At 40.6% G+C, this 27,558-nt stretch overlaps 1 protein-coding gene across 2 annotated transcripts; it reads right to left on the bottom strand.

Annotated features, from left to right (window-relative positions):
- Window positions 1-262: 262 nt before the first annotated feature.
- Window positions 263-27,184, bottom strand: LOC124150768 (palmitoyltransferase ZDHHC17-like). Of its 2 annotated transcripts, none has more exons than XM_046522801.2 (15): window positions 27,072-27,184; window positions 23,730-23,959; window positions 20,808-20,885; window positions 19,396-19,466; window positions 18,937-19,075; window positions 17,190-17,355; window positions 15,509-15,634; window positions 14,467-14,606; window positions 12,461-12,561; window positions 10,182-10,306; window positions 8,899-9,055; window positions 8,114-8,197; window positions 6,875-7,032; window positions 5,371-5,579; window positions 263-1,786 (listed from the first exon to the last, which is right to left on the bottom strand). In XM_046522801.2, exons 1-15 carry the CDS (start codon window positions 27,120-27,122, stop codon window positions 1,621-1,623), a joined length of 2,001 nt encoding a protein of 666 aa, XP_046378757.1. In that variant the 5' UTR covers window positions 27,123-27,184; the 3' UTR covers window positions 263-1,620. The 2 variants fall into 2 exon arrangements, with proteins under 2 accessions (XP_046378757.1, XP_046378758.1); XM_046522802.2 differs by having other exon boundaries at window positions 17,190-17,352; window positions 27,072-27,163.
- Window positions 27,185-27,558: the final 374 nt, after the last annotated feature.

Raw genomic sequence — 27,558 nt, forward strand, 5'->3', positions numbered from 1 at the left:
CACAATACTTGCACAATAAACATATTTTCCAGGCAATGCAGATACTATCACACTTGTCCTGAGATAAAACATTTCTAAGCAGGATATATACTTTTTTCTAAGCTAAGGTGGATATTTTTTGTTAACAAAAAAAGGGTGATTAATTGAGTGAGTGAGTGAGTGAGTTGGGTTTAACGCGGCTTTTAACATTGTTCCAGTTATATCACATGTCAGCTTAATGTGGGAGGAAAGCCTGAAGTGATGCAGGTCTCAGACGTTTACCACTTCGGTGAAACCCACGAGCACAGGTATGGTGCTGACAAACCTAGAAACATAATCAGGGCGAACCGGGATTCAAACCCACAATCATAGGTTTCTGGCGTGCCCAAGGGATGCAACTTTGCACAGCAAATCGAGTGATTAATTGACAAATTGGATAATCGCCAAGTCTATATTATCAAGTCTCATGTTGGACACTTAACAGAAGACCATTACACCACACTGTTTGTCATGACAAACAATAACAGTCCACATAAATTATCTTTGATACTTTCACTGCCATTTCATCCAGAATGTCCACAATGATGGTGAGGCTGGGATTTGGGGAGAGCAGGTCAGCGGTTGCATCCCTAAGCCTCGTCATACCAAAAGACATCAAAAGATAGTACTTGTTGTTACCTGCCTGGCATTCAGCATTTAGGGGCTAAAACCAGGACTGATAGCTCGGAATCAGTATACTGTGTCTGAGTCGAGTATTCATGCTAAACTGAGGCATGATACCTCAGTGGACTATCACTATAAGTCCAGACTAATACAAATAGCCACACACGCACAAAGTCAAACCCCATTTCACCTCCCTCCTCACTCAGTCTGATGAGATAAACGTTTGACTCTGAAATGGTCCTGGGCTACAACACTAGCAAGACCACGTTGTGTATTCCTGAAGATGCTAGGTAGAGATGGCACCAGGACAGACGAGGTCTGACAATAGTCATGAAACGTCAAATGATTATTTCCTTTCTACTTGTCTTATGATTACAGGTAGTTGTTTCAATATTTCTATTTCAATACTAAAATAATTAAGCAGATTCAGGGGGAGGAAACAAAATTACTCAAAATGATTCATTTTATTCCACATATGTGAAATTTTTAATTAGTGGATTCATAACCAATTAAATAAAAATAACGCTCAAACTCATAAATTTCATCTTCTTATATCTAGCTACTGTTAGGTTTGCATGTATTAATGTCAGATGATTTATCCACAATAATTATACACACGTTGTGACTCCCTGACAACTCACAAAAAATGCAGAAATGTCTTTAAGAAAAGAAATGTACAAACATGTGCTATCTGAATTTATCAGAGTATATGTTATATATTAACAGTTGCGTTGTGCAATATTTTCTAAAAGGCAACCAGGAATTAGACATTTGATCGTTTACATTTTAGTAATTGGCACTGACGTACCACTACAGACAACAGAAATCATGTCCAGTATATACAAATTATGGAGAGAATTTTTGGTACATAAATATACAAGCATAGCTCACAGTCGAACAGTATGAAATCTACCACACAAGTGTCAATCACCCAATCAGCTGATCACGATAATGAATGATGGATGAATGATGTACTCGTCACACAAACTGGTAGTTTTCTCGGGGGACATGGAGGGGCATGCGGCTGGAGAAGTCCGCTGCATCGCCAGTGTCGAACTTCTTGGTCCAGTCAATCCTACTAGGTCGCAGTAACCCACAGCAACGTACGTCCAGCACATCGGTCAAGTTCCTGACAATGCCACGGCTGAAACAATGAGCATAGGTTACAAAGATTCATTGTGGCTTAGATCATTTTGACACAAATGTTACTACAAATCCTTTATGCATGTTACTGCTCTGATCACACAAATGTTACTACAAATCCTTTATGCATGTTACTGCTCTGATCACACAAATGTAACTACAAATCCTTTATGCATGTTACTGCTCTGATCACACAAATGTAACTACAAATCCTTTATGCATGTTACTGCTCTGATCACACAAATGTTACTACAAATCCTTTATGCATGTTACTGCTCTGATCACACAAATGTTACTACAAATCCTTTATGCATGTTACTGCTCTGATCACACAAATGTTACTACAAATCCTTTATGCATGTTACTGCTCTGATCACACAAATGTAACTACAAATCCTTTATGCATGTTACTGCTCTGATCACACAAATGTAACTACAAATCCTTTATGCATGTTACTGCTCTGATCACACAAATGTAACTACAAATCCTTTATGCATGTTACTGCTCTGATCACACAAATGTAACTACAAATCCTTTATGCATGTTACTGCTCTGATCACACAAATGTAACTACAAATCCTTTATGCATGTTACTGCTCTGATCACACAAATGTAACTACAAATCCTTTATACATGTTAAGTGTCCAAGTGTGCTATACAAGATGGCAATGTCAGTGACAAATCTTTAAAACTAATTTCATTCACTTTTCAATGACTTGAAGACCTTGCGGAATCATTGACACCCTGACAAGTAAACTATCACAATATACTTAATTGCAGTCAAACATGCTTGTCTTAACTACTTTTCTTAACTCAATTGTGACCTTTTATACAAAATCCATTTGGTTTAAATGAAACTCAACAAAAATCAAGAGTACACTAACATGAACATCATCATTTGTCTTCAAAAACAATAAATAGTTTGGAAAATTATCCAAGGATAATTGAAATGAAACTAGGCAAAGGGAGATAACTGCACTATGACCCTCTATATGTATGACCATGTACTTAAAGCAACATGAAGATGAGCTTGTGATCAGGTGAGTGAATGTTAGTTAACGTCACAGTAAGTAAATACCGGTAATCTAGCAACATAATGTCGGCCTGTAAATGATTAATTCGGGACAAGGCAAACCAGTGTTGGAAAGCACAACCAATGATCCATGCCCTCGGGGCATGATCACAGATCAGCATACAACAGTGGGGGCACTAAAAATGCATGTAACAGTGGGGGCACTAACAATGCATGTAACAGTGGGGGCACTAACTAACAATGCATGTAATAGTAGGGGCACTAACAATGCATGTACCAGTGGGGGCACTAACAATGCATGTAACAGTGGGGGCACTAACTAACAATGCATGTAACAGTGGGGGCACTAACAATGCATGTACCAGTGGGGGCACTAACAATGCATGTAATAGTAGGGGCACTAACAATGCATGTAACAGTGGGGGCACTAACAATGCATGTAACAGTGGGGGCACTAACAATGCATGTAACAGTGGGGGCACTAACAATGCATGTAACAGTGGGGGCACTAACAATGCATGTAACAGTGGGGGCACTAACAATGCATGTAACAGTGGGGGCACTAACAATGCATGTAACAGTGGGGGCACTAACAATGCATGTAACAGTGGGGGCACTAACAATGCATGTAACAGTGGGGGCACTAACAATGCATGTAACAGTGGGGGCAGAAACAATGCATGTAACAGTGGGGGCACTAACAATGCATGTAACAGTGGGGGCACTAACAATGCATGTAACAGTGGGGGCACTAACAATGCATGTAATAGTAGGGGCACTAACAATGCATGTAACAGTGGGGGCAGAAACAATGCATGTAATAGTAGGGGCACTAACAATGCATGTAACAGAGGGGGCAGAAACAATGCATGTAATAGTAGGGGCACTAACAATGCATGTAACAGTGGGGGCACTAACAATGCATGTAACAGTGGGGGCACTAACAATGCATGTAACAGTGGGGGCACTAACAATGCATGTAACAGTGGGGGCACTAACAATGCATGTAATAGTAGGCGCACTAACAATGCATGTAACAGAGGGGGCAGAAACAATGCATGTATCAGTGGGGGCACTAACAATGCATGAAACAGCCGGGGGCACTAACAATGCATGTAACAGTGGGGGCACTATCCATGCATGTAACAGAGGGGACACTATCCATGCATGTAACAGAGGGTTCAGAAACAATGCATGTATCAGTGGGGGCACTAACAATGCATGTAACAGCGGGGGCACTAACAATGCATGTAACAGTGGGGGCACTATCCATGCATGTAACAGAGGGTTCAGAAACAATTCATGTATCAGTGGGGGCACTTACAATGCATGTAACAGTGGGGGCACTAACAATGCATGTAACAGAGGGGGCACTAACAATGCATGTAACAGTGGGGGCACTAACAATGCATGTAACAGTGGGGGCACTAACAATGCATGTAACAGAGGGGGCAGAAACAATGCATGTATCAGTGGGGGCACTAACAATGCATGTAACAGTGGGGGCACTAACAATGCATGTAACAGTGGGGGCACTAACAATGCATGTAACAGTGGGGGCACTATCCATGCATGTAACAGTGGGGGCACTAACAATGCATGTAACAGAGGGGGCAGAAACAATGCATGTATCAGTGGGGGCACTAACAATGCATGTAACAGAGGGTTCAGAAACAATTCATGTATCAGTGGGGGCACTAACAATGCATGTAACAGTTGGGGCACTAACAATGCATGTAACAGTGGGGGCACAAACAATGCATGTAATAGTAGGCGCACTAACAATGCATGTAACAGTTGGGGCACTAACAATGCATGTAATAGTAGGGGCACTAACAATGCATGTAACAGTGGGGGCACTAACAATGCATGTAACAGAGGGGGCAGAAACAATGCATGTATCAGTGGGGGCACTAACAATGCATGAAACAGCGGGGGCACTAACAATGCATGTAACAGTGGGGGCACTAACAATGCATACAATAGCAGGGGCAATGGCTTCACACATTGTCCTTGTGTGAGGTTTTGACACTAGTCTCAAGCCTCACAGAGCCTTGTTTAAATCGCAGTCCTGTGATTGTAGCTTTGTCACCGTACGGCATCAACTCAGGACAGTGATGAAACGAGGATTGACCGACTGCCCCACAGAAACAAGTGATTCAGTTTGGTCAATTCTCACTGTTTGATTTCATTGTCAGCATTTTCCATATTTTTGTTAAAGAAAAAGGCCAGAGGTAAAATGAGTACCCTGTATGTGATACGGCCTAACAGTGAATAAGTTGGATTTTATGCCACTTTCAAATTATTCCAGCAATATCTAGTGTGGGACACCAAAAATCAGCTTCACCCAAAGTGTTATCGAACCCAGCACTGTGACATGACAAGCAACTGTTCTCGTAGCATTACTGCATGTCAATTAGTCCAAATAGCCCAGTCCACAAAGCGATCTTAGCGCTACGACTGCTGTAAGTATATGTTAGAGTATGGGAATTATCATCGTCTCAGCGCTAAGATTGCTTTGTGGAATGGGGACCTTCTCAGGAGTACTTACTGGAATGGACTAACAATCTTTGGGGGTTGAGTGTCTTCTGGCCCTGGCCCTCCATGACTGTGACCATGACCTTGACCTGCACCATGACTGTGACCATGACCTTGATCTTGACCATGACTGTGACCATGTCGTTCATTCGCATATTTATGAAAGTGGGTATAACGTCCCTGGTTGAGACGTTCATTTGATGTCATGCCGAGCCACATGATCTGAAAGCAGCAAACATGGTCAGGTTTGGTTGGTTGGTTGGTTGGTTGGTTGGTTGTTAAACGCCGCACTCAGCAATATTCCAGCTATATGACGGCGGTCTGTAAATAATCGAGTCTGGACCAGACAATCCAGTGATTAATATCATGAGCATCGATCCACGCAATTGGGATCGATGACATGCATCAACCAAGTCAGCAAGCCTGACCACCCGATCCCGTTAGTCGCCTTTTACAGCAAGTATGGGTTGCTGAAGACCTATTCTAGAGTACACTATCATGAACATCATCATTTGTCTTCAAAAACAATAAATAGTTTGGAAATTTATCCAAGGATAATTGAAATGACACTAAGCAAAGGGAGACAACTGCACTATGACCTTCACATAAAATATATGTATCACCATAATTGGGATCGATGACATGCATCAACCAAGTCAGCGAGCCTGACCACCTGATTCCGTTAGTCGCCTTTTACGACAAGCACAGTCGCCTTTTACAGCAAGCATGGGTTGCTGAAGACCTATTCTACCCCGGATCTTCACGGGTCACATGGTCAGGACACTGGCATTTCCTTTTCGATATATTCAGGTCACAATATCTAAGATTTTAGTAAGGGACCGCTCATTATTACAGGCAGCGGGTGGGTCAGAGGTTTTTCATGCACCAATGTACTGAAAATAAAGACCCTCCACTGATGTTCGTCATATTTTTGGATGACCCTCCCCATGTCCTTGTACATTTTAAGCATGACCCTCCCCAAAAAGACAAAATGTAAAAAAAAATGTATATTTTCTTATAAAATGAACATTTATTCATGACCCTCCCCAAGCATATGTAGTATTTTTATGACCCTCCAGTAGGGACTATCATATTTTTGGGTGGCCCTCCCATGATACCCACTGACCCAGTCCACCCTACAATAAATGACCCTCCCCTAACATTATGAGGAATTAAGGTAACATAGTTGTATAACAGGATGTAAAAATGTTGGTTCAGAGTGTCTTCAAAGTTCATAAAACTTTCATTTGTTTAATGCATCTCACAGCAATATTCAAGCCATATGATGGCGGCCTGTAAATAAAGTCTGGTCAATTCAGTGATTGATATAAGAAACAATCCACGTTGTCGGTGAACAATGACACCAGCAACCAAGTCACCCACCACCATACACAAAGTCACTGTTATCGACCAGCATCAGTTGCTATAAAACTACTCCGATCAGAAATCTCCATGGGCTACTTTCTTGTTGAGACGTATCAAAATTCTAGCATCAGAAGATTTTTCATGTGACCAACCTGATACAGCTGACACACGAACAGACAGGTGACCCAGAATATATGACCAAATGCATTGATGGCAATCCAGCCCACCCACGGAGACTTCTTGAAGATCTTGTAAACGATGCCAGTGATACCATCTTCATAGATATCAAATGGGCACTCATTTCTCCAGTCTGTAACAAATAACATTTCTCACAGCATGAAGGAGAGGTGAAATGGGGTTTAAAGTTGCGACAAGATCATAGTGCAAAGTTATTCACATCTGTGTGTGGCTGCTTGTACTGGTCTGGACTTATGCTGGTGTCATAGTGCTAGCCCACTGAGATAGGCTGTGGGCCCAAGTGGTATGGTATGGTATTCCACTGTATTTCAAGAGAATCTTTCTCGAGAACTCCATCTGTCCATGGAGGCAGACATATTGGAATCTCATGGAATGAAACAAGCGCTGTGATAGGTCAGCATTTGTTTCAAGGAATTTCATTGGAAGAGGTTGGAATTTCAAAAGGGTAAATTCAAGTGGAATCTATATAACTTTGTCAGCTCAAAAACTGCAAGTTAATCTGCAAATGTTGAGTAGGGAACAATTCGTCTTTGGTTCAACATTATTTCAACAAAAGTTTCATGCAGAAAGTTTGTGGTTCCATGAATTGTCAAACGAAAAAGTCATGATTTTAGGACCCTGGCCCATAGCCTAAGATACCATGCCACAGTTTAATATGGGATACCCTACTCAGACACAGTTTATTGACTCGGTTGAGTGAGTGAGTGAGTATGGTTTTACGCCGCTTTTAGCAATATTCCAGCAATATCACGGCAGGGGACACCATTAATGGGCTTCACACATTGTACCCATGTCAGGAATTGAACCCGGGTCTTCAGCGTGATTGACTCGGTTGAATGTTGAATTTACAGACAAGTAGCACATCTGACTTTTGAACACTTTCATAATTTAAACAAACTACTGCAATATCACATATATACAGATGTGGGGGCAAAACATTAAAAGTCCAATTTTACAAATTTTACAAACCACAATCTCCACAAACAGGCTTCCTTATGAGGACTAGCAAAAATATGTTTTTTAGGCTTATCAACTATCAATAACAAAACTTGAGTATTGTACATGTTGTAAAGCAATGTGGAAGCTGTCAAAGAGCATCAAACTAAATGGGGGCCAAATTGAAACATAAAAGTTCAAAAAGTATATATGAGAGCAGTAGTTGTATTTCTAGGAGGCTGTAACGTACTACTCACAGAGGAAGATGCCATGGAGGCACCAGACCAGCATGCCCATCAGGAAGAAGAGGAAGCCCAGGAAGTACTTGTGGTTGTACGCACCTGGAGAAGAACACATCTGATATATACGAAGGAAGCACATGTAATATGGTCACAAATGAAGGTCATTTCAAGGTCATTTCAAGGTCAGTATGTGCAAGAGTTTTCACTCCTATCTGTTTTAATGGACTCAACTTTACTTATATCTTTTTGTTGTTTTCTTGTCATCTCCACTGATGACATAGCACGTCTTTAATTAGTCACATGGTATATCGTGAATAAAGGTTTTTTGTTTGTTTGTTTGTTGTTTCACACCGCACTCAGCAATATTCCAGCTATATGACGATGGTCTGTAAATAATCGAGTCTGGACCAGACAATGCAGTAATGGATATTGTGAGCTTTAATCTATGAAGTCGGTGAACACTTATCTGCATTCACTCACTGAGCCTGACCACACAATCCACTTGGTCTGCTCAAAGACGGCCATTTTCCTCCCTGTCACTACTCAAACCAAAGGACAGTAACTCTAATCCCTGATAACCAGCCACACAGGCAGGTTCAAAATTCGTATAATATAAGTATTGTTTACAACTTATTGCAACTAATAAAACTATCAATTATTATGCATACTATCAGCGATACAACTGGTATTTCTAAATTCCTATCAATATCATACTATCGTAGGGCAAACAATTGCAATAATTTGATAGTTCGATATTTCATCACACTCCTTTAGACTGGCAAATATTTTAGTTGTCATACCAACACAATTGTCAACCCAGGGACAGTGATGATCAAACTTGGCTACACAGCGATCGCAGATGGAGCAATGCTTCGATCTGATTGGTCGACGTATCAAGCATGTGCTGCAGAACTGGGCCAAGGTCAAGGTCTGTGTTTCAGCTAGGTCAAGTATAGTCTGGAAACAAGGACATCATTAGCTCATCAAAGAAGCAGATGCATAACAAGGCTTTAATCAATAATATTCCGGACAGTTATCTCATTGTCACTATGGCAATGACTGGTACCCATGGTAACATACAGCCGAGTTTGCAAAGCATTAAAAAGATTGTATTTTGTGATTGTATTTGGTCAGTAGTAATGGTTCAATTCCATTGTCATATAACTACAACTGACGCTTCTTCATGTTGACTTATGTAACTATGGTAACCGTGGTGCTAAAACCATTTTGGTAGTATTACAAGGGTGGGGATCTTGGATGATATCAGAGTTCTGTGAGTGAGCAGTTTGGGCTTCGATGTTGCCTTTGCAGTATTTCAGCAACATAAGCAGATCAGAGTCCTCGTTCTGATGACCGCCTCCGTGGTCTAGTGGAACAGATCCGCCGGAAGGTCCAGGGTTTGATCCCCGGCTACATCATACCAAAAGACGTTAAAAGATGGTACTTGTTGTTACCCTGTCTGGCTCTAGGCATTCAGAGGCTAAAACAAGGACTGGTCAGCTTGGAGTCAGTATACAGTGTCTGAGTGGGGTATTCATGTTAAACTGCGGCATGGTATCTCAGTTGGCTAGCACTATAAATCGACATCTGTCTGCACTAGTTCAAGCAGCCTCACACACACACTTGCATGCTCGTTGCTATATAAGTGTAATAATCATGGATTCAATGTTAAACCCCGTTTCACCTCAACTCATAGTCCTGACAACATTAGCAGAGAGTCTGAAGCTATGCAGGACATAGAGGTTTACCACTCCCAAAAGCCTCTGAGCACATCAATCTTCTTATCTGGTATCGAAATCCAAATCAGTGTACAAGATCCAAGCTCCTTACCACCGCAGACACCTTCGTTACACTCCCCGTACCATCGCTGCCACCAGTTTGGACACGGACAGTACAAAGAATCTTGAAATTTGCCCTCTAGCCCCAAATGTAGTGACACATATATATTTTTGTGTATGTTGTTGATAATGCCATCAAAGCGAAAATTTTCGACTTAATTTACATTTTGTTTATTTGATCAGATTGGTTCGAGATTGTAGACTTCCCCTTTACAGTCTTGCTATACAAATTACATTATGCACACCTTAATCTTCTCTTCCCTTGTACTCTTGAGGTAGCCAGGGTCAGTCCGCCATGCTTTCCAGAAATTGTAAGTCAGCAGTAATGTGTTGGCAGTAAATGCAACAGTCTTCCAAGTCTCACCCACATCTTAGACCGATAAGGACTTTCATCTGTTCCACAGAAATGGCTAAGCTATTCCAAAGCCTTCAGTTTCTCAGTTTGTGTTTCTCAGTGAGGGCTGTATAATCACGCCTGAACTTGCCTAACTAAACAGCATGATGCCCAACACTTACACCACTCACTGCATCACATCTTTCCGAGGCACTGGCCTTAACTGACTTTCAAAGTCTAGTTTCCACCCTTGATATACTAGGCTGGAATTTCCAGGATCAATCATAGCGACACCAGTGGCTATTACAAGTAATGTCCCTTGTCATGCATTTGCTTCAAACACAATGGTGGCACCCGGTCTGATTGATAATCACGATCTCTTTTGAAATAAAACGGGTCTTACCCAGCAAAGTGCATCAAATCACTTGAGCACCTTGATTAAAAACATGAAACAATTTGCAAAATATCTGTTGACACCCAGCTGGCAGTACATATGTTTGCAAATCCTGCAGTCGACCAAAATCTGCACGTTGAAATTCATGTTTTCTACAAACCGGAAGTCTAGTTCGTTACACGATTTTGATTGGACTATGCATATGCTCATTAGTCCAACCAAAATGTACGTCTAGAATTCCAACCTAGTTCAGCAAGGGTGGAAATTGTACTGTTATAGTCAGTTAATTCCCTTGCCTCAGGAAGATGGCCATATGAGGGAGTGAGTTGGATATAGTGCAGCTGTTTGGCCCAAAAACAACATTATGTCTGTTTCCTATCACATCAATTTTACAACAGGGGTAGCTTGGTAGGCTTTTTTTCTCCTTTGTTTTTGAGAAGAATTGTATCTGATCATGGAACTTTGGATGCTGAATGTCAAATTTGCGATGAAAAAACATCACTGGACATGATGATTTACCATTTAAATAAATTGCATTTTCTATTCTACCATGAATTTCGAATTTACTCGATTCTGATTGGTCAATCAGAGGCTATTAAATCACAATAAACCCCCTCTGATTGAAACAGCTGGTTTGACGGCTGCATCACCGCGGAAGCTAATATTCATAGAATAGTACTATTTTCAGTCATTGTCGGTAGGCATATTTAAATAACTATATCTACAATTACAGGTTACAAAATGCACAGATGCTGTTACTACAACATTCAAAGGATGTGTGGCAATACATTTCGTGTAGAAAAACACGACAGAAATCAACAAAGGGAATGTATTTACGTTTTGGAGACAACAGAGAGCTTGAAATTTTGGCGCTTTTCTATATACGACTGTGGCGTCATATATTTTGCGTCACAATGAGCGATATGACGTCATAATGGTGACGTGAGATGTAGTTTTCTTTACGGATGCCCACCTCATGTTAGCTTACCAAGTTGCCGTGCTTATATGCTTTCAATGCCTGTCATATGTTCGAGTGAAGTATTACGGAGTAAACAAACTGCTTGAGTATATACAGCACCATATTTTGTTCGGTGATTCCGTAATTCAGATCGATAACCCACTTAAAACACTGAACTCAACCCATGCCGCTTCACTCAGTATATTTGCTAACACCAAAGAGTTCGCGTTTTATTTAGTCATGGTAGAATGGAGATAAACATACTATGTTTTCAATGTAGAGCTAGGTTACCTGTAGATTTAACCGCGCTAAATTTAACATTTGAAACCTCACGCTGCGCGTTCGGTTCCAAATTCAATTTAGAGGGGTTAAATCTACAGGTAACCTAGCTCTACATTGAAAACACAGTATGTTTATCTCCTAATTCTATTAAGCATTTTTTCTATTCAGAGATTAAGATAACCATGTGTATTTGTCTCGTAAACTAAGCCAGAAATAGCAATCAGCTGTACACACACTTTCTCCCGATTTTTTAATGATTTAGGTATAAAATATCCAATAAAATGTAACCAAACAGAATTTTGATGTAATGATTGGAAGACTTTGTATCAGAAACCATTATTTCACCAGGTAGAATATACTCCAAAATCACGTTATAGCAGCTTTACAAAATATATCAAAGAATAATAATGTTGAGGTAATGACCAAAAATGGGCTCGGTCGGGTAACTAAAAACAAACATTCATATTTTTTTGGCCAAAGTTAAATCTCCGGCCAACCCATTCCCCGCTAGGCCTCCCCTGCACAGGTAGCACAGACAGCACAGTGTCAAGGATACAGGGGTAGAGGTAGGCGAACCAAGTATAGTACATCCAGAACTTGGTTGCCAGGTAGATCGACACTGGCATCAGCTGGGTCACATTTTCATCAAAAAAGAATCTGCATAAGAAAAGAATCTGTTTCAGAAACAGTTTCATGCAATACAGCTAATTTCATTTAACACAACACTTCTATCATGTTCCAACGCTATTATTTGTATTAATTACATCGGGTCAAAACAAATGTATTCAGAGTAGTTTAACTTAGGTTTACTGTATTTGACATAATAAGCGCCCAGTGCGCTCTCAAAATTAGAAATAGGGGGCTCTTATCAGAATATTATTTTGGTGAAAAACAACAGAGTTGAAAGATCGTAAATTTCGTGGTTTGTGCTGACAGCCTGAAATGTTTATATACGACAGATATATTTTTCCAGAATTTAATTTCCCATAATTAAGAATGCATATAACACACGTATTATACACAAATAGATAAGTCTTGTGTACATTGATCAATCGAAAGGGGTGCTAATAGCGATTGTTCACTAGCCAATATGTTAACAAATATCGTCGTGGGCGCTTATTAGAGCGGGGGGCTTATTACATCAAAGACGGTAATCATGTTAATGATATGTCCAGCAAATGGATGAGAGTCTATTTTAATTGACTTTAAACACTGCTTTTAAAAGTGTTTCATTCATATCGTGCCATATCAGTTTTGTTTTGTTTTTTTTGTGTTTATTTAATGCCGCACTCAGCAATATTCCAGCTATATGATGGCGGTCTGAGAATAAATCGGGCAAGGACCAGACAATCCAGTGATTGACATCATGAGCATCGATCTTCACAATTGGGATACGATGACATGTATCAACCAAGTCAGCGAGCCAGACCACCTGATCAAGTTTGTCGCCTCTTACGACAAGCGTAGTCGCTTCAATGTGGAAGGAAAACACAAAGTTACGTAGGTTGTAGATGTTTACCACTTAGGTGAGGTGAAACGGGGTTTAACGTCGCGTCCAAGATTATTTCACTTATATAGCGACGTGCATGCACGCGAGTGTGTGTGTGTGTGTGTGTGTGTGTGTGTGTGTGTGTGTGTGTGTGTGTGTGTGTGTGTGTGTGTGTGTGTGTGTGTGTGTGTGTGTGTGTGTGTGTGTGTGTGTGTGTGTGTGTGTGTGGCTGCTTGTACTAGTCCGGACTGATGCCGATTTATAGTGCTAGCTCACTGAGATACCATGCCGCAGTTTAACATGAATACCCCACTCAGACACTGTATACTGACTCCGAGCCGACCAGTTCTTGTTTTAGCCCCTTAATGCCGAGCGCAAGACAGGGTAACAACAAGTACCATCTTTTAACGTCTTTTGGTATGACGCGGTCGGGGATCCAACCCTGGACCTTCCGCTCTCCGGGAGGACGCTCTACCACTAGACCACGGAGGCGGTCTTACCACTTAGGTAAAACATACAGTGGAGAGTATGGTGCTGATAGTCCATGCATCATTATCAGGTGAGCTATGGAACATAAGCCAGAACCAGCAGATCCTGGCAGCTAATGAATGCACCTCTACATAGCGAATTGAGGACCCTCAAACATGATTAAGACCATTGTTAGACCAATTAGTGACCAAGCTGAGTGTTTTGGCAGTTTAGAAGAGAATTCATTGAAAGGTGCATGATTGAACATCTGGAAAATATCAATCAAACCTCAAGTCAATCATGTATGTTTGTTTGTTGTTTGTTGTTTAACGCCGCACTCAGCAATATTCCAGCTATATGATGGCGTTCTGTAAATAATCGAGTCTGGACCAGACAATCCAGTGATTGAAATTATGAGAATCGATCCACACAATTGGGATATGATGACAAGTCAGCAAGCCTGACCACCTGATCCTGTTTGTCGCCTGTTACGATAAGCATAGTCGCCGTTTACGGCAAGCATGGGTTGCTGAAGACCTATTCTACCCTGGATCTTCACTTGTCAAGTCAATCACGTGGGATGATCAATCAGACTGCTTTCTTACATTGTTGACAGTTTCCACACTCCGAACGTGATGAGGTAGAAACCCAGTTTCTCGACCCAGGTCAAGGGCGTTTCCGGGATGTAGCCAATCACAAACAGGGCAATGAAGGGGAAGCAATACGCAAAATACTTCCGTACTGTCTGAAAACAAAACCAAACATACACTTTGTAATGATCACATAAACAAGTCAGTGTGTGACCATATTTTGGCTAAGTCACTTAACCATGGTAACCAAGGTCACAATGACAAGGACACAACAGTAACTGGCAAATATAGAGTTAATAATACAGTTTCAGATCATGTTTGTTTGTTTGTTGTTTAACGCCGCACTCAGCAATATTCCAGCTATATGACGGCGGTCTGTAAATAATCGAGTCTAGACCAGACAATCCAGTGATTGACATCATGAGCATCGATCCAGCCAATTGGGATCGATGTCATGCATCAACCAAGTCAGCGAGCCTGACCACCTGATCCTGTTAGTCGCCTCTTACGACAAGCATAGAAGATCATGTAAATATTCGCGTCTGGACCACACTACCCAGTGGTTGACATCATGAGCATCAATCAACACAATTGGGATACAATGACATGCATCAACCAAGTCAGTGAGCTTTTTACGGCAAGCATGGGTAGCTGAAGACCTATTCTACCCTAGATCTTCACGGGTCTGCTCCCTGCTGTGCCAGAAGGATTTATCACAACGTTCTCAGGATTATTTGACCGTAGGACTACAGCAATATGTCTACAAAAATTCCTGAATTAAAATTATAACATCCAATTCCGTTTTGCTAATATTTTAGCATTACCAATGACAAAGGATGCATGTATTTCACTGAAACACAACAAATAAAGAGAAAAATATTTAATAATTAGCATTACATTAATGCAAAAATGCAATGTGAAACATATTATTAACCTCTGAAATTTACATACAAATATGGACGTAAATTTTGCACATAACATTCAGCTTTTTCCTAATTTGTATACCAGGGGGTTAAAATCAACGATAATTCCTTGTCTGACGCTAATTTGTATTTACCTTGTCCGTGGTGTAGGACTGGAAAACGTGGGACCGATCCAGGCCCTTCTCATACCTAGCTTGACGCAGCCTTTTTACCAGACCTATGTTCTTGGTTGCCACAGCAACCTCAGCGGGCGTCTGGGCCTAGAACACCATGAGCCAGTATGTAGACACCACCGCCGTATCACACATCCTCATCAACATGGCTAAAGAACAGGGGTGTGTTTTCCAACATGGAACAAATAACCGAGGGTTGCCAGATGCAAGATATTGATTTCTATTTACTGACCAATCGTGACTGGATGCAAATATATTACATTGCAAATCCTGGGGAGCGTAAAAATATTTTGGTGGTTTGAATAGATAAACAGCATCAAAATTGTTGTTTGCACGTAAATGATATTTCTTTTCGGGTAAAAAATACATTCAAACACAACAATCTGCGGTTGATTTTCATGAAAATCCTCATCTATTAACATGATAAAATAATAGAGAAGACACAATTTATGGATAACAACTTCCTTATTTACTGTATAGGCGATGTTTCAGCATAGATCCTTATACCGTTGTCAAGCTGGCAGCCTAGCTTGAGAGTGGTATAAGGATCTATGCTGAAATGTCATCTGTTCTTCCAAATTCTTGAATGTGAGGTGAAATGTCTCTGAATGTGTCTGTATGTGTGTGTCTGTATGTTTTTGATTGTCTGTGTGTGTCTGTATGTGTGTCTGTATGTGTGTGTCTGTATGTGTGTCTGTATGTGTGTGTCTGTATGTGTGTCTGTGTGTGTCTATGTGTGTATGTGTTTGTCTGTGTGTGTCTGAATGTGTGTCTGTGTCTGTATGTGTGTCTGTATGTGTGTCTGTGTGTGTCTATGTGTGTGTATGTGTTTGTCTGTGTGTGTCTGTATGCGTGTCTGTGTCTGTATGTGTGTGTCTGTGTGTGTCTGTCTGTGTGTGTCTCTGTGTCTGTGTGTGTCTGTCTGTGTGTGTCTCTTTGTGTCTGCGTGTGTCTCTTTGTGTCTGTGTGTGTCTCTTTGTGTCTGTGTGTGTATGCCATTGGGTGTACAAGACCACTTGAGGTGGGTGGGTGGGTGGGTGGGTGGGTGGGTGAGTGAGTGAGTGAGTGAGTGAGTGAGTGAGTGAGTGAGTGAGTGAGTGAGTGAGTGAGTGGGTGGGTGGGTGGGTGGGTTAGTGAGTGAGTGAGTGAGTGAGTGAGTGAGTGAGTGAGTGAGCGAGCGAGCGAGCGAGTTGGGTTTAATGCCGCTTTTAACAGTATTCCAGTTATATCGCGGCATGTCTGCTTAATATGGGAGCAAAGCCTGAAGTGATGCAGGTCTGAGACGTTTACCACTTTGAGCAAAGGGGATGGTGCTGACAAACCTAGAAACATAATCGGGGTGAACCGGGATTCGAACCCACAATGATAGGTTTCTGGCGTGCCCAAGGGACGCAACTCTGCACAGCGAATCGCAGCACCTTAGACGACTGGGCCACCCGTGCCCCCTTATTCGTGACCAACCAGGATTCAAACCCACAATCACAGATCTCTGGCGTGCCCAAGGGATGCAACTCTGCACAGCGAATTGCGAAGCCTTAAGCTGGACAACCCATGGCCCCACCGAGTGTAACAAATGCCAGTGTCATGCATCACACTATTGTAGTAATGAGTAGCAATACACTGTTCCTAAACATGCAAATACCTTGGCGTTTTCAATATTGAGATCAGCTCCTGCATTGAGCAGCATCTTGATGACGAGGTGGTTGCCTGTCTGTGATGCCCAGTGTATGGGGGTGTTGCCCTGGTATTTGTCAGCCTTGTTCACAGATGCTCCGAATGTCAGCAGCAGTCGCACAGGATCATACCTACTGACATACCCAGATGAAGATTAACACTGTTTTGAACAGTATTTCAGACACATCATCACAAAAGCAGGGATTATCTAGACCAGGCCAATATTCGACCCCAAGTCTGCAGCAAATATTATTATTTTTTCCCAAATTGAATCAAAAGGACCTGTTTTATTACAATATAGCTCCTGATTATCAACCAGATCTTCCTGACTCAACATGAGAGGTTGAATATGATTGGTCAACAGGAGGGACATAGAAGGGACAGAACTCCTAATAGCATCTTCCCAAGACAAGGGAGTTAACTGACTTTACAAGTCCAGTTTCCACTCTTGCCAAACTAGGCAGAAATTATGGAGTTACATTTTGGCTGGACTAACAAGTCTATGCATAGTCCAATCAAAATCGAAATAGACATTGGCAACATGGCAACTGCCGTGCAGATTTCGATCGATATCAGGATTTGCAGAGCATATGTACTGTCAGCTGGGCGTTGACAGATGTGTTTCAAAAGTTTTCATGGTTTTAACCTAAGAGCTCAAGTGATTTGATGTACTTTGCGAGGTAAGACACATTTTAGTACAATTAAGATCTTGATTTACTATCATTTTGTTTGAAGAAAATGCAAGTGAAAGGATAGGTGGAATCTGATTGGTCAAAAGGAGGGACATAGAAGGGACAAAACTGGTAAAGGTCACTGGCGGCACTACAATCTAGCCACGAAATTCCAGCCAAGTTCGGCAAGGGTGGAAACTGGACTCTTATAGTCAGTTAACTCCTAATAGCCACTAGTGGCACTACGATTGAGCCACGAAATTCCAGCCTAGTTGGGCTAGGTGGAAAATGAACTTTATTAGTAGGTTAAATCCCTTGACCTCGGGAAGATGAGGTTTATATTATTGCATTGAATTCAATCTCAATATACAATGTAAATATACCTCTGAATTTTAAAAAAAAGAGAACAAAAATGTATGTTTTAAAGTAAAAAATATCACTTTTACTTAACCTGACTAATTGCTTGTCTCATCCCCATTTCCCAGCCAGGAGACTCCTCACTCGCTCATTTCACTTACTTACTTTATACTAAGATTCAAAAGATAACATCCTGGCATGTTTAAAATAGCTATCAAATAGTACTGCTATATATCCCAGGGCCAACTTGTTTTACATTTTACCCCCATCCTCCAAAACAAGATGCATGAGTTTCCCTACTACATACAGACTTCTGGGATAAGTAGAGGGTAATTCAATTTTTTTATCATGATAGACTGGCCTGTTCTCAGATATTAATTGTTTTAAAAGCATTAGGACCAATCAGAACTCTCAAACAGGACAAACTGGACCTACAGAAAGTTTGTTTGTTGTTAAACATCAAACCCAAAAATATCCCAGCTATATGACAGTGAATAAACAAGTTTCAGCCAGACAATCCAGAGATTGATATTATGAGCAACAATCACGCAATTAACCAAGTCAAAGAGCCTAAATCCCTGATCCATTATGTCACCTCCTATGACCAGTATCGGCTGCTAGGGACCATTTCTAACCCAGCATCCAAACAGGGAAATTACTGAAAGGCTGCTGCAAGCAAATACTGACCCAAACACCCTGTACGAGGCCCACATTAGAGCTGTCATGCCGTTTCTGTCCACCATGTCCACATCTTGACCCTTAGCAATAAAGTAGGCCACAATGGCTGTGTGACCGAACTGGGCGGCAAGATGGACACAGCTGCAGCCTGTAAGCAGAGTTCAGGAATAAGCCACACAGAGATTTACCAGACACAAAATTCAGCAACCTGTTGACATTAAAATTAAAACTGCATCCACTGTGATGCAGAAAGCAATTATGCCTGTTTAGGAATGGATGCTGCCATTTAATAATTCTTACACTCACAATTACAATCAACCATTTTTAAAAACAAAATACACAGTCGAATGCTTTACCATCTTCTAGCGCCAGCACTTGTAGACTTGTGGAGCTCTAAATCTATTTTAACTAACTAAAAAATCTGATTTCTTTGAGGGTGCCTAAGCACCATAAGCGGCAACATCCCACCTTCTCCGTCTCTCAGTGAGGGATCAGCACCATACGCCATCAGCTGTACAACCATAGACAGGTGGCCTTGTCTGAAATAGTCATCAACCATCATAGCATCTGCAGTGAGAGAGAGTGAATGTTTTTTCATGCAAAGTCAGCAATATTGCAGCTATAACATCACGATCGGGACATACTCGACTGAGCCAGACGAATTTGAACATGTACATGAAGCACATTGACTTGAGATGACACTCACACACTTCATGCATCTCCACAAAAGTCCCCAGGCGTATGACCACGTTAGCCTATAGTATCCCATTTTAGTCAGCTATTGCTGCAAACATGTAGGTCGAAAATCCCTCTGGGGACGGACATATGTTAGCCTATCATTTCCAATTTTTGTCATCTATTGCAACACATAGTCATTACTCTTGTGTAAAACACAAAAACATTGATCAAAACATAGTCACCTACTAATCATGCTAATAGTACTACCATGATGATAAAGAGGTCTTCATTAAGAAGCACAGTCAAGTTCTGTTAATCCGACATGGTTGGTTGCATATGACCATGTCGGATTAACAAGTGTGTCGGATAAACGAAATTAAGTAGTATCAACGTTCGTAAACCAAAAATCAGACAACTACACGACAAATAACAATACAAACACGTTGTAATAAATAAAAATGAAAAATGAAATATTTATACTGTCATGTTACATTGTTAGCGGAATATGTTTTCTAGTCATGCAACCTCTAAAGCATAACACAAAACAACTGTAACAGACTGTATGGCTGATTCAAAATACTTGAAAAAGCATAGTCTTGAATGAACATGATGAAAGTCGCCAGTTTGAAACTGGTACCGCAAAGCTCAAGAAAGTTGCTCTTCTTAGTGGCTAATGTCGACTACCTATTAGCCATTTCATTGGTCGGTCATAGTTCGCGAAAGGTCGTTCTGGCGTGACCTGTAAAGGGATGTCCTCAGCGGTGGCCAGAACTTGCATCTGATTTTAATGAGATTAGAGTAATGTAAGCATGTAATTAATTCTGTTTTGTTCATTTAAAGCATAAATTGTTTATTGTCCAGCAAGTTTTTCTTTGCAGCCGTTGTAATATGCAGCTCCCAGCCAACTCGCCTCGCACTGAAACACAGGCTGTGTACTCACAGGAAGATGACAAGGGAGTACACTGATCACTGTCTCGGATTAATGAGACTAATGAGTGATTTCTGCAATTCGTTGCAATTAAGGTGCGTCAGAGTCGCAGTGTGAGACTGTCGGATTAACGGGTCTAAATAGCACTGATTTAATCAGTTCCCATCATTAGTGTTAGATAAAGCTGATTGTCGGATTAATGAGTGTCGGATTTACGAGGCTTGACTGTATATTCAAACAATGATTATTATCATTAGTACATCCTCACTGTTACCTTGTTGCCCAGTGCAGAGGGGTGGAATTGAGGTCCCCGCCAAACTTGTCCACAACTGCACCCTTGGATGTGAAATACCTGATAAAACAAACATACAAACATGTCAGCTTACAATTCCAAATACAAGTGGTCACAAAGTGACCCACAAGTAAACATGATAAAAAACAAATCGTAAATATGGTAAATATTCACTCTTCAAATGACAAAAGGACAAATCTTAGGGTTAGCTATCGACATAGATCATAGATACTTGTATTTCAAGCCACCGGTGAGCAGTGACACATTTATACATGGATTAGTTTGTGGACATTTGACATTTAGCAATATTCCAGCAATATCACACCAGAAATGGGCTTCACACATTATGCCCATGTCGGGATTCGAACCCGGGTCTTCGGCGTGACGAGCGAACGCTTTAACCACTAGGCTACCCGACCGCCCCTGTGGACATTTGAGATGTAACAAAACAGTTGTTTTCCAACATTACTGCCAATAATACACCTGTTTTGGTAAATCTAAACTCTTATTTCATCACAATAGTTTAGTTACTATTGTAAGTTATTATCGATGACAACAATTTCATACTGATAATCATTAAGTTTCCTTCCAATCGACAATAATTTCGATAATCGATCTTTTTAGCCAGGCCTAACAAATTGACACCAAATTAGTCCACTGGTAAACATAATATAATTCTGATTCCATGATTTTTAATAAGTTTATAACTTTAATAATAGGAGATTATTAGTGAGTGAGTATGGTTTTACGCCGCTTTTAGCAATATTCCAGCAATATCACGGCAGGGGGGGGGGGGGGGGGGGCACCAGAAATGGGCTTCACACATTGTACCCATGTCGGGAATTGAACCCGGGTCTTCGGCGTGACGAGCGAACGCTTTAACCACTAGGACCGCCCCAGGAGATTATTAGCAGAGTGTGTTTCTGCATAGATCTTGCATAATTCAATGTCTATCAATAATATATGATATTTACACTATGGAAACATGCGGGAGTAATAACCTCTTTATCATAGTCAATGTTTGTGTGTCAGACACTACACAACAGATAAATCCTTGAGCTTGTTGAGCATGTTGGAGAGTAATGATACAGAACTTTAATCTATGGACGCCTTAAACTTTGTTTTTCTCAATGTTTTCACAGTATTGAGAACAAGCCATAATTCTGTAGTCATTAATAAGTGTTCTGCCAAGAAACTGAACAAGTCGGGTCAGGGACCCTACTAGAGCTGGAATGGGTAGCTCGGGTACTCGGGTCGGGTGGGTCCTGCGTAGGCCCCGGGTACCCACAGGACTACCCAGACCCATGGTTAGTCACGTGATATATTGTTTCATGACAAAAATTCACTATATAACTACATGGTTACATAGCAATTTTGAGTCTCTACTGTTCGCATTTCTTTATGACTATGAACATGTGCATACATAAGTCACACCCACTCATGAATATTGTAGACTTAAGACAATTGTAGGTTTAAGGGCACAACACACGTTCCTTCTGACTTTTATTTGTTTAAACAAAGCTTAAACTTCAGTCAACTTCAGTGACTGCATGGCCACATCGTTTAATACCTGTATATAAATACATTTTGCCAGGGCTACTGTCAAACTATTCCCAATCGGATATTTTGTACCTATCTCTTGACACCAACAGCGGGTACCCGGGTAGGGTTGGGGATAACATAAACCCCACGGTTAGAGGTTAATGATGCAGAATCGCTGTCCACAAGTAACATTAGCAATACACAGAATGTTCCCACATGGCATCTTTCTCAGATGTTACGTATTGCATGAACAATGTTCAATATCATGTATTTATCTCCAACAGTCTGTTTGTGATCACTGCCATCAGCATGTCTCTTCAAGGTACTCGTTCTAAAATTAGAATGTAGCCTTGTCATTGAATTAGATTTCTTCATTGTTGTATTTCTTATGCTGCAACTATGTGAAATAACGAAGCCATGTTCGCTAAAATATTTCTACCTTTTTCAGTTTTTCTACCTATCCACAGTCCGACACCATGGTCGATGTCAGGTGAGCCATTCAAAACATTCTGTGTATCACTAACATTATTACATAACTTGTGGCCGGCGATTCTGCAATACCAGGGTCATTGGAAGCAGAGACATCTATGGCATTATCAGAACTATGACAACTGTATTTGTAAAATTGGGTAAACTCGATTCTGTTGTGGTCAGACGCTTACATTCAATCATAGAATCAGTTGTCCGAGTGATGTAAAGTGTTTTTGAGGCAGTTAGTGACTCCAATAATCATATAACATAAACCCTCCTATATGAATGAGCACAATGTCCCACTGAGCGTAAATATCATGCGCCAGAGATACAGACAGCAGCGGATTTGCGTAAAGTACCCCCCAAAGAATATTCAAAACCCAATTACTTTCAATTAACTTGCGTACAGAAACACATGCTTTAAATGAAAAACTCTGAATGAAGATTTTTCAGCATGCTAAAAGGAGCTAATTTCCGAAGCCCAATTACGAACTAATTTACTTTCCGAGTCAAACCCATACATTTAGAACAGTTATATGGTTATATACATCAGAAACATTATTTCATTTTTTTTAAAACTTAATCTGTTCACTCTTTTGGGGAAAAACCTGATAGAGTGATGAATAGATGAGTGAAAAAATATTGGTTACCCAATGAAAAATGTAATAACCCAATTAAAATAGAAACCCTTGAGTAAAAACTCAATTGCTCAAAAAGTTATCTGGAGCTCTGATGTGCCGATCAATAAATTATAGCATGAATCCTAAAAGGCCACTGTCTTGGCAGAACTCGGCATTTATCATTGCTGATAGTCCACCAGTATTACCAGTATTACTAGTACATTGTATTACTACATAGCAACACCCCTAACCTGAACCATCACACACTTACTTGACTATCTGGGCCCTGTTGTTTATAGCTGCCCAGTGGAGGAGGCTGACGTTCTCTTTATCCATCTGGTTGACATCATACCCGGCCTCTATCAGCTCCCTGACACGGTCAAAAGCACCATACTGCGTCGCCCTGACGATGTCAAAGTTTTTAAAGTCCTCTGGACCTGGCACAGCCTGTGGGGCTGATGCGACTTCTGCATCACTGGGAAGATCTGCTCCATGCTCAGTCTGCAACAAATTAATTAGTCCCAATATTCTGCCAAGAGTGAGTGAGTGAGTGAGTGAGTTGGGTTTAACGCCATTTTTAACAGTATTCCAGTTACCGGTATATCACGGCGTGTCAGCTTAATGTGGTAGGAAAGCCCGAAGTGATGCAGGTCTCAGATGTTTACCACTTCGGTGAAACCCACGAGCATGGGTATGGTGCTGACAAACCTAGAAACATAATCGGGGCGAACCGCGATTCAAACCCAAAATCATAGGTTTCTGGCGTGCCCAAGGGACGCAACTCTGCACAGTGAATCGTGGCGCCTTAGACGACTGGGCCACCCGTGCCCCCTATTCTGCCAAGAAACTGAACAAGTGGGGACAGGGACCACTTCAGCATAAATACATGGGGTCATTTTAAAAACTTCTGGGGACACACTCTGAGAGAAGATGTAAAACTGAAAACCCCATGGTATGCAGGTTATTGATGCAAAATCGTCGTCCAAAAGTAACAGTAGCGATATACAAAATTTTAACATGGCATCTTTCACAACTATTACGTATTGCAACAAACACGTCCGAGTCATATATAATCAGCCTCAATAGTTTGTTTGTGATCACTGCCGTAAAACATAACTTGTGGTCGGCGATTCCGCGATACCAAGGTCATTTGAAGCAGAAACATTTTTGGCATTACCAGACTACTATATTTGCAAAAATGTGTAAACTTGATTTGGATTGGACCATCTGTGACTTTCAGCCAATGAAAGGCACTGATAGTAAATTGAGATGCATAAGGCAATGAAAAACATAACATTTACTTTCAATAATAGAAGCCGCTGTCCTGTGACGTAAACTGTATTTGAGACAGTAAGCATGGTAAGTGACTCCCAAAATCATGAAATAAACCCATTTACATGAATACGTCCCTTGTCCCAATGAGAGTATATATCATTCGCCAGTGGATAAAATATTGCGAGAATGCTGCGAAACCGCTGCCTCAGCATAACACTGCAGTCCTTACAAATATCAGGGTTAGTAGACATGGTATAAACTCATCTCACAGTACTTAGTCATTGATCCCTATGCTGATCAGGGGGGACGGGTGGCCCAGTCGTCTTGGGCGCCACAATTAGCTGTGCAGAGTTGCGTTTTGGGCACACCAGAAACCTATGATTGTGGGTTCTATTCAGGGTTTGCCCCGATTATGTTTCTAGGTTTGTCAGTACCATACCCATGCTCGCGGGTTTCACTTAAGGGGGAAACGTCTGAGACCTGCATCACTTAGTGCTCCCCCCTCCAAAATTAAGCTGACACGCCGTGATATAACTTGAATACTGTTAAAAATGGCGTTTCACCCAACTCACACTCACTATGCTGATCACATACATTGTACATGGATAAAGCTCCCTAATTATGCCAATGCTACCGATATAAGGATACAGCATGCTTTGAAGATGGAAGGATGAATATTTTGCAATTAACATGATTAATGAACTAATTACTTAATGAAGATGTTGTACAGGAGCTTTGTTTACTGGTGTAGGAAGTGTATCATAATGCCAGATACCAAGGCTAGTTATGAAGGGGCGGCACCAACAGCTGTTTTCCCTCATAACATAACCATTTTTGGGTAGGTCTATAGCTGCAATGGAAGTGGAGTTTGTTTCAAAGCCTAAAGATTAACAAACATGAGGTGTACAGAATGAAGATTCAAATCACATGTTTTCATTTATGCATTGTTCATGAATGTTTCAAATTTCAAACTCAGATGCTGTATTACATTGTGTATTGATTGGTATTGGCCCCCTGCAAGTTACAACCATTATTTCACATTTCTGACATATTAAAAAATTTACTGCAGTATTAACTTTAGTTATCATGGTTATTCCGAAATTGTGAGCTTGGGGAAAAAGGTTTCTGTCAGTTTCTGTAATATATCATGATATATGGATGAGAAGGAAGCAAAACTGTAGAGATACGATTTTAACATCCAAATAACCAACATGACCAAACATATGCCATGTGATCGAGCATACTTCTTCCATAATCATGATAATACAAATTACATTCTAAAAATATTATGGTATTTCATTCATACATATTTATTGTTGATAAAAACATGTCATAACGAAAAGTATCGCAATGTTTTGCAATTTGTCGACTGCCACGGTCACAAACCAAGATTCCCTCAAAATAATTATCACATGCTCATCCATAACACTATTGACTGAAAATAAGCACAATAGTTGGTTGTTAACTCTTTATTTAGAAGATAATATGACAGACAGAATAAGTACAGACTCCACTTAATGGCTTGTTGTGGGATTTAATCTAGAGGTCTAGTAAAAATTCAATGATTTGCGACAATGTGCATCACTGCATGTTATAACAAGGTGTTGATGATAACTGGTTCTCAGGATCATCTGGTTGCTAGCCATTACAAATTATCATGATTATATTTCAATGTAAAATACAAGTCTGACATTTTGCCATATTGTAGTATTGCATGACCAACAAAGGATTAAGTAATGTATTGAAACAGACTCCTGTATATTTATCATGTCTCTCTCTCAATGCACCACATGTACAAGAATGGGTTTTCTTATGTGAAAATTAATTGTAATGAAAAGAATAGTGCATTTTCAATCATGGTTGCCTCTACAACTGTACTACTTTCATCAGGAAATCATACAAAATTGACAATAAGTCTGCTGTCACACAGGGTTAATTGCGAAACTCTCCTCGCCGTAACATGAATTAAAACTGATTTCGCAATCCTCTCTAACCCACATCACACTGGACACATCCACTGCAGAATGATTAAATATTGATTTGTGGAATACGGGAGTGGCGGGTTGAAGTTACGTCCAATAACATGGAAAGAAATATGGAAATAATCCTTAAATAATAATAGTCTTTAAAACAGTTATAAGAATATCTGATAGCGCAGTGCGAAATGATGATCTGTACGAGCGACTGTCACTCTCCGAAACCAGTTTCAAAATCTACATTCTGTTCGTTCTTTTAACTAACGACATATTTATGCTTGTCATGCTAACTGTATAATACGTGTGTTTGATATTTCAAGCTCCAGAAACGATACATGTTATCATCACTATAATTTGCTAACCTTCTCCAGCAAAGGCTGTATAGGATTACAAGTAGGATCTTTCTCCGCCATTTTGCATTTGTTACCGGCAGGTACGCACTGCTTGACTTCCGGCACTTTTGATTGGTTGAAAACTGGTCTTGGCAACTCGGAGAACTTTATCACATGAATGCACAGATGGGCGTAGATCTTCGCTTGTATGCAGCATATTTCTACTTTAAAAAGTTTGATACGTGTGAAAAATTATCAGACCAATGCATGATATCAGACTCTAAATCTATATTTATTTTGAAGATGGGCTGACATCTATTTTTAAATAAACTAAAACAAAGATACTATCGAAAAAACATGACATCCTAAACTGTGTATGCGTAAATCGTTATCCAGAGAATATAATATGGATGTCGACTTCTTTATTATGAGGTACACAACGTTTCAGGATAAGCATATACACCGAAACATTGTGTTCCGCACAAAAAAGAAATTGATATTCTTTCTCGTATGTCTA

Source organism: Haliotis rufescens, unplaced genomic scaffold (assembly GCF_023055435.1).
Source record: "Haliotis rufescens isolate VD_foot unplaced genomic scaffold, xgHalRufe1.0.p SCAF_6, whole genome shotgun sequence".
Classification (NCBI taxonomy): Eukaryota; Metazoa; Mollusca; class Gastropoda; order Lepetellida; family Haliotidae; genus Haliotis; species Haliotis rufescens.

Coding starts and splice junctions, on each gene's coding strand:
- LOC124150768 (XM_046522801.2), bottom strand. CDS start 27,122: ATGGCGGAGAAAGATCCTACTTGTAATCCTATACAGCCTTTGCTGGAG. Junction 14,607..15,508: donor AGTCCTACACCACGGACAAG/GTAAATACAAAT, acceptor TTTTGTTTTCAG/ACAGTACGGAAGTATTTTGC. Junction 9,056..10,181: donor CAAGGGAAGAGAAGATTAAG/GTGTGCATAATG, acceptor CCTTGTTTCCAG/ACTATACTTGACCTAGCTGA.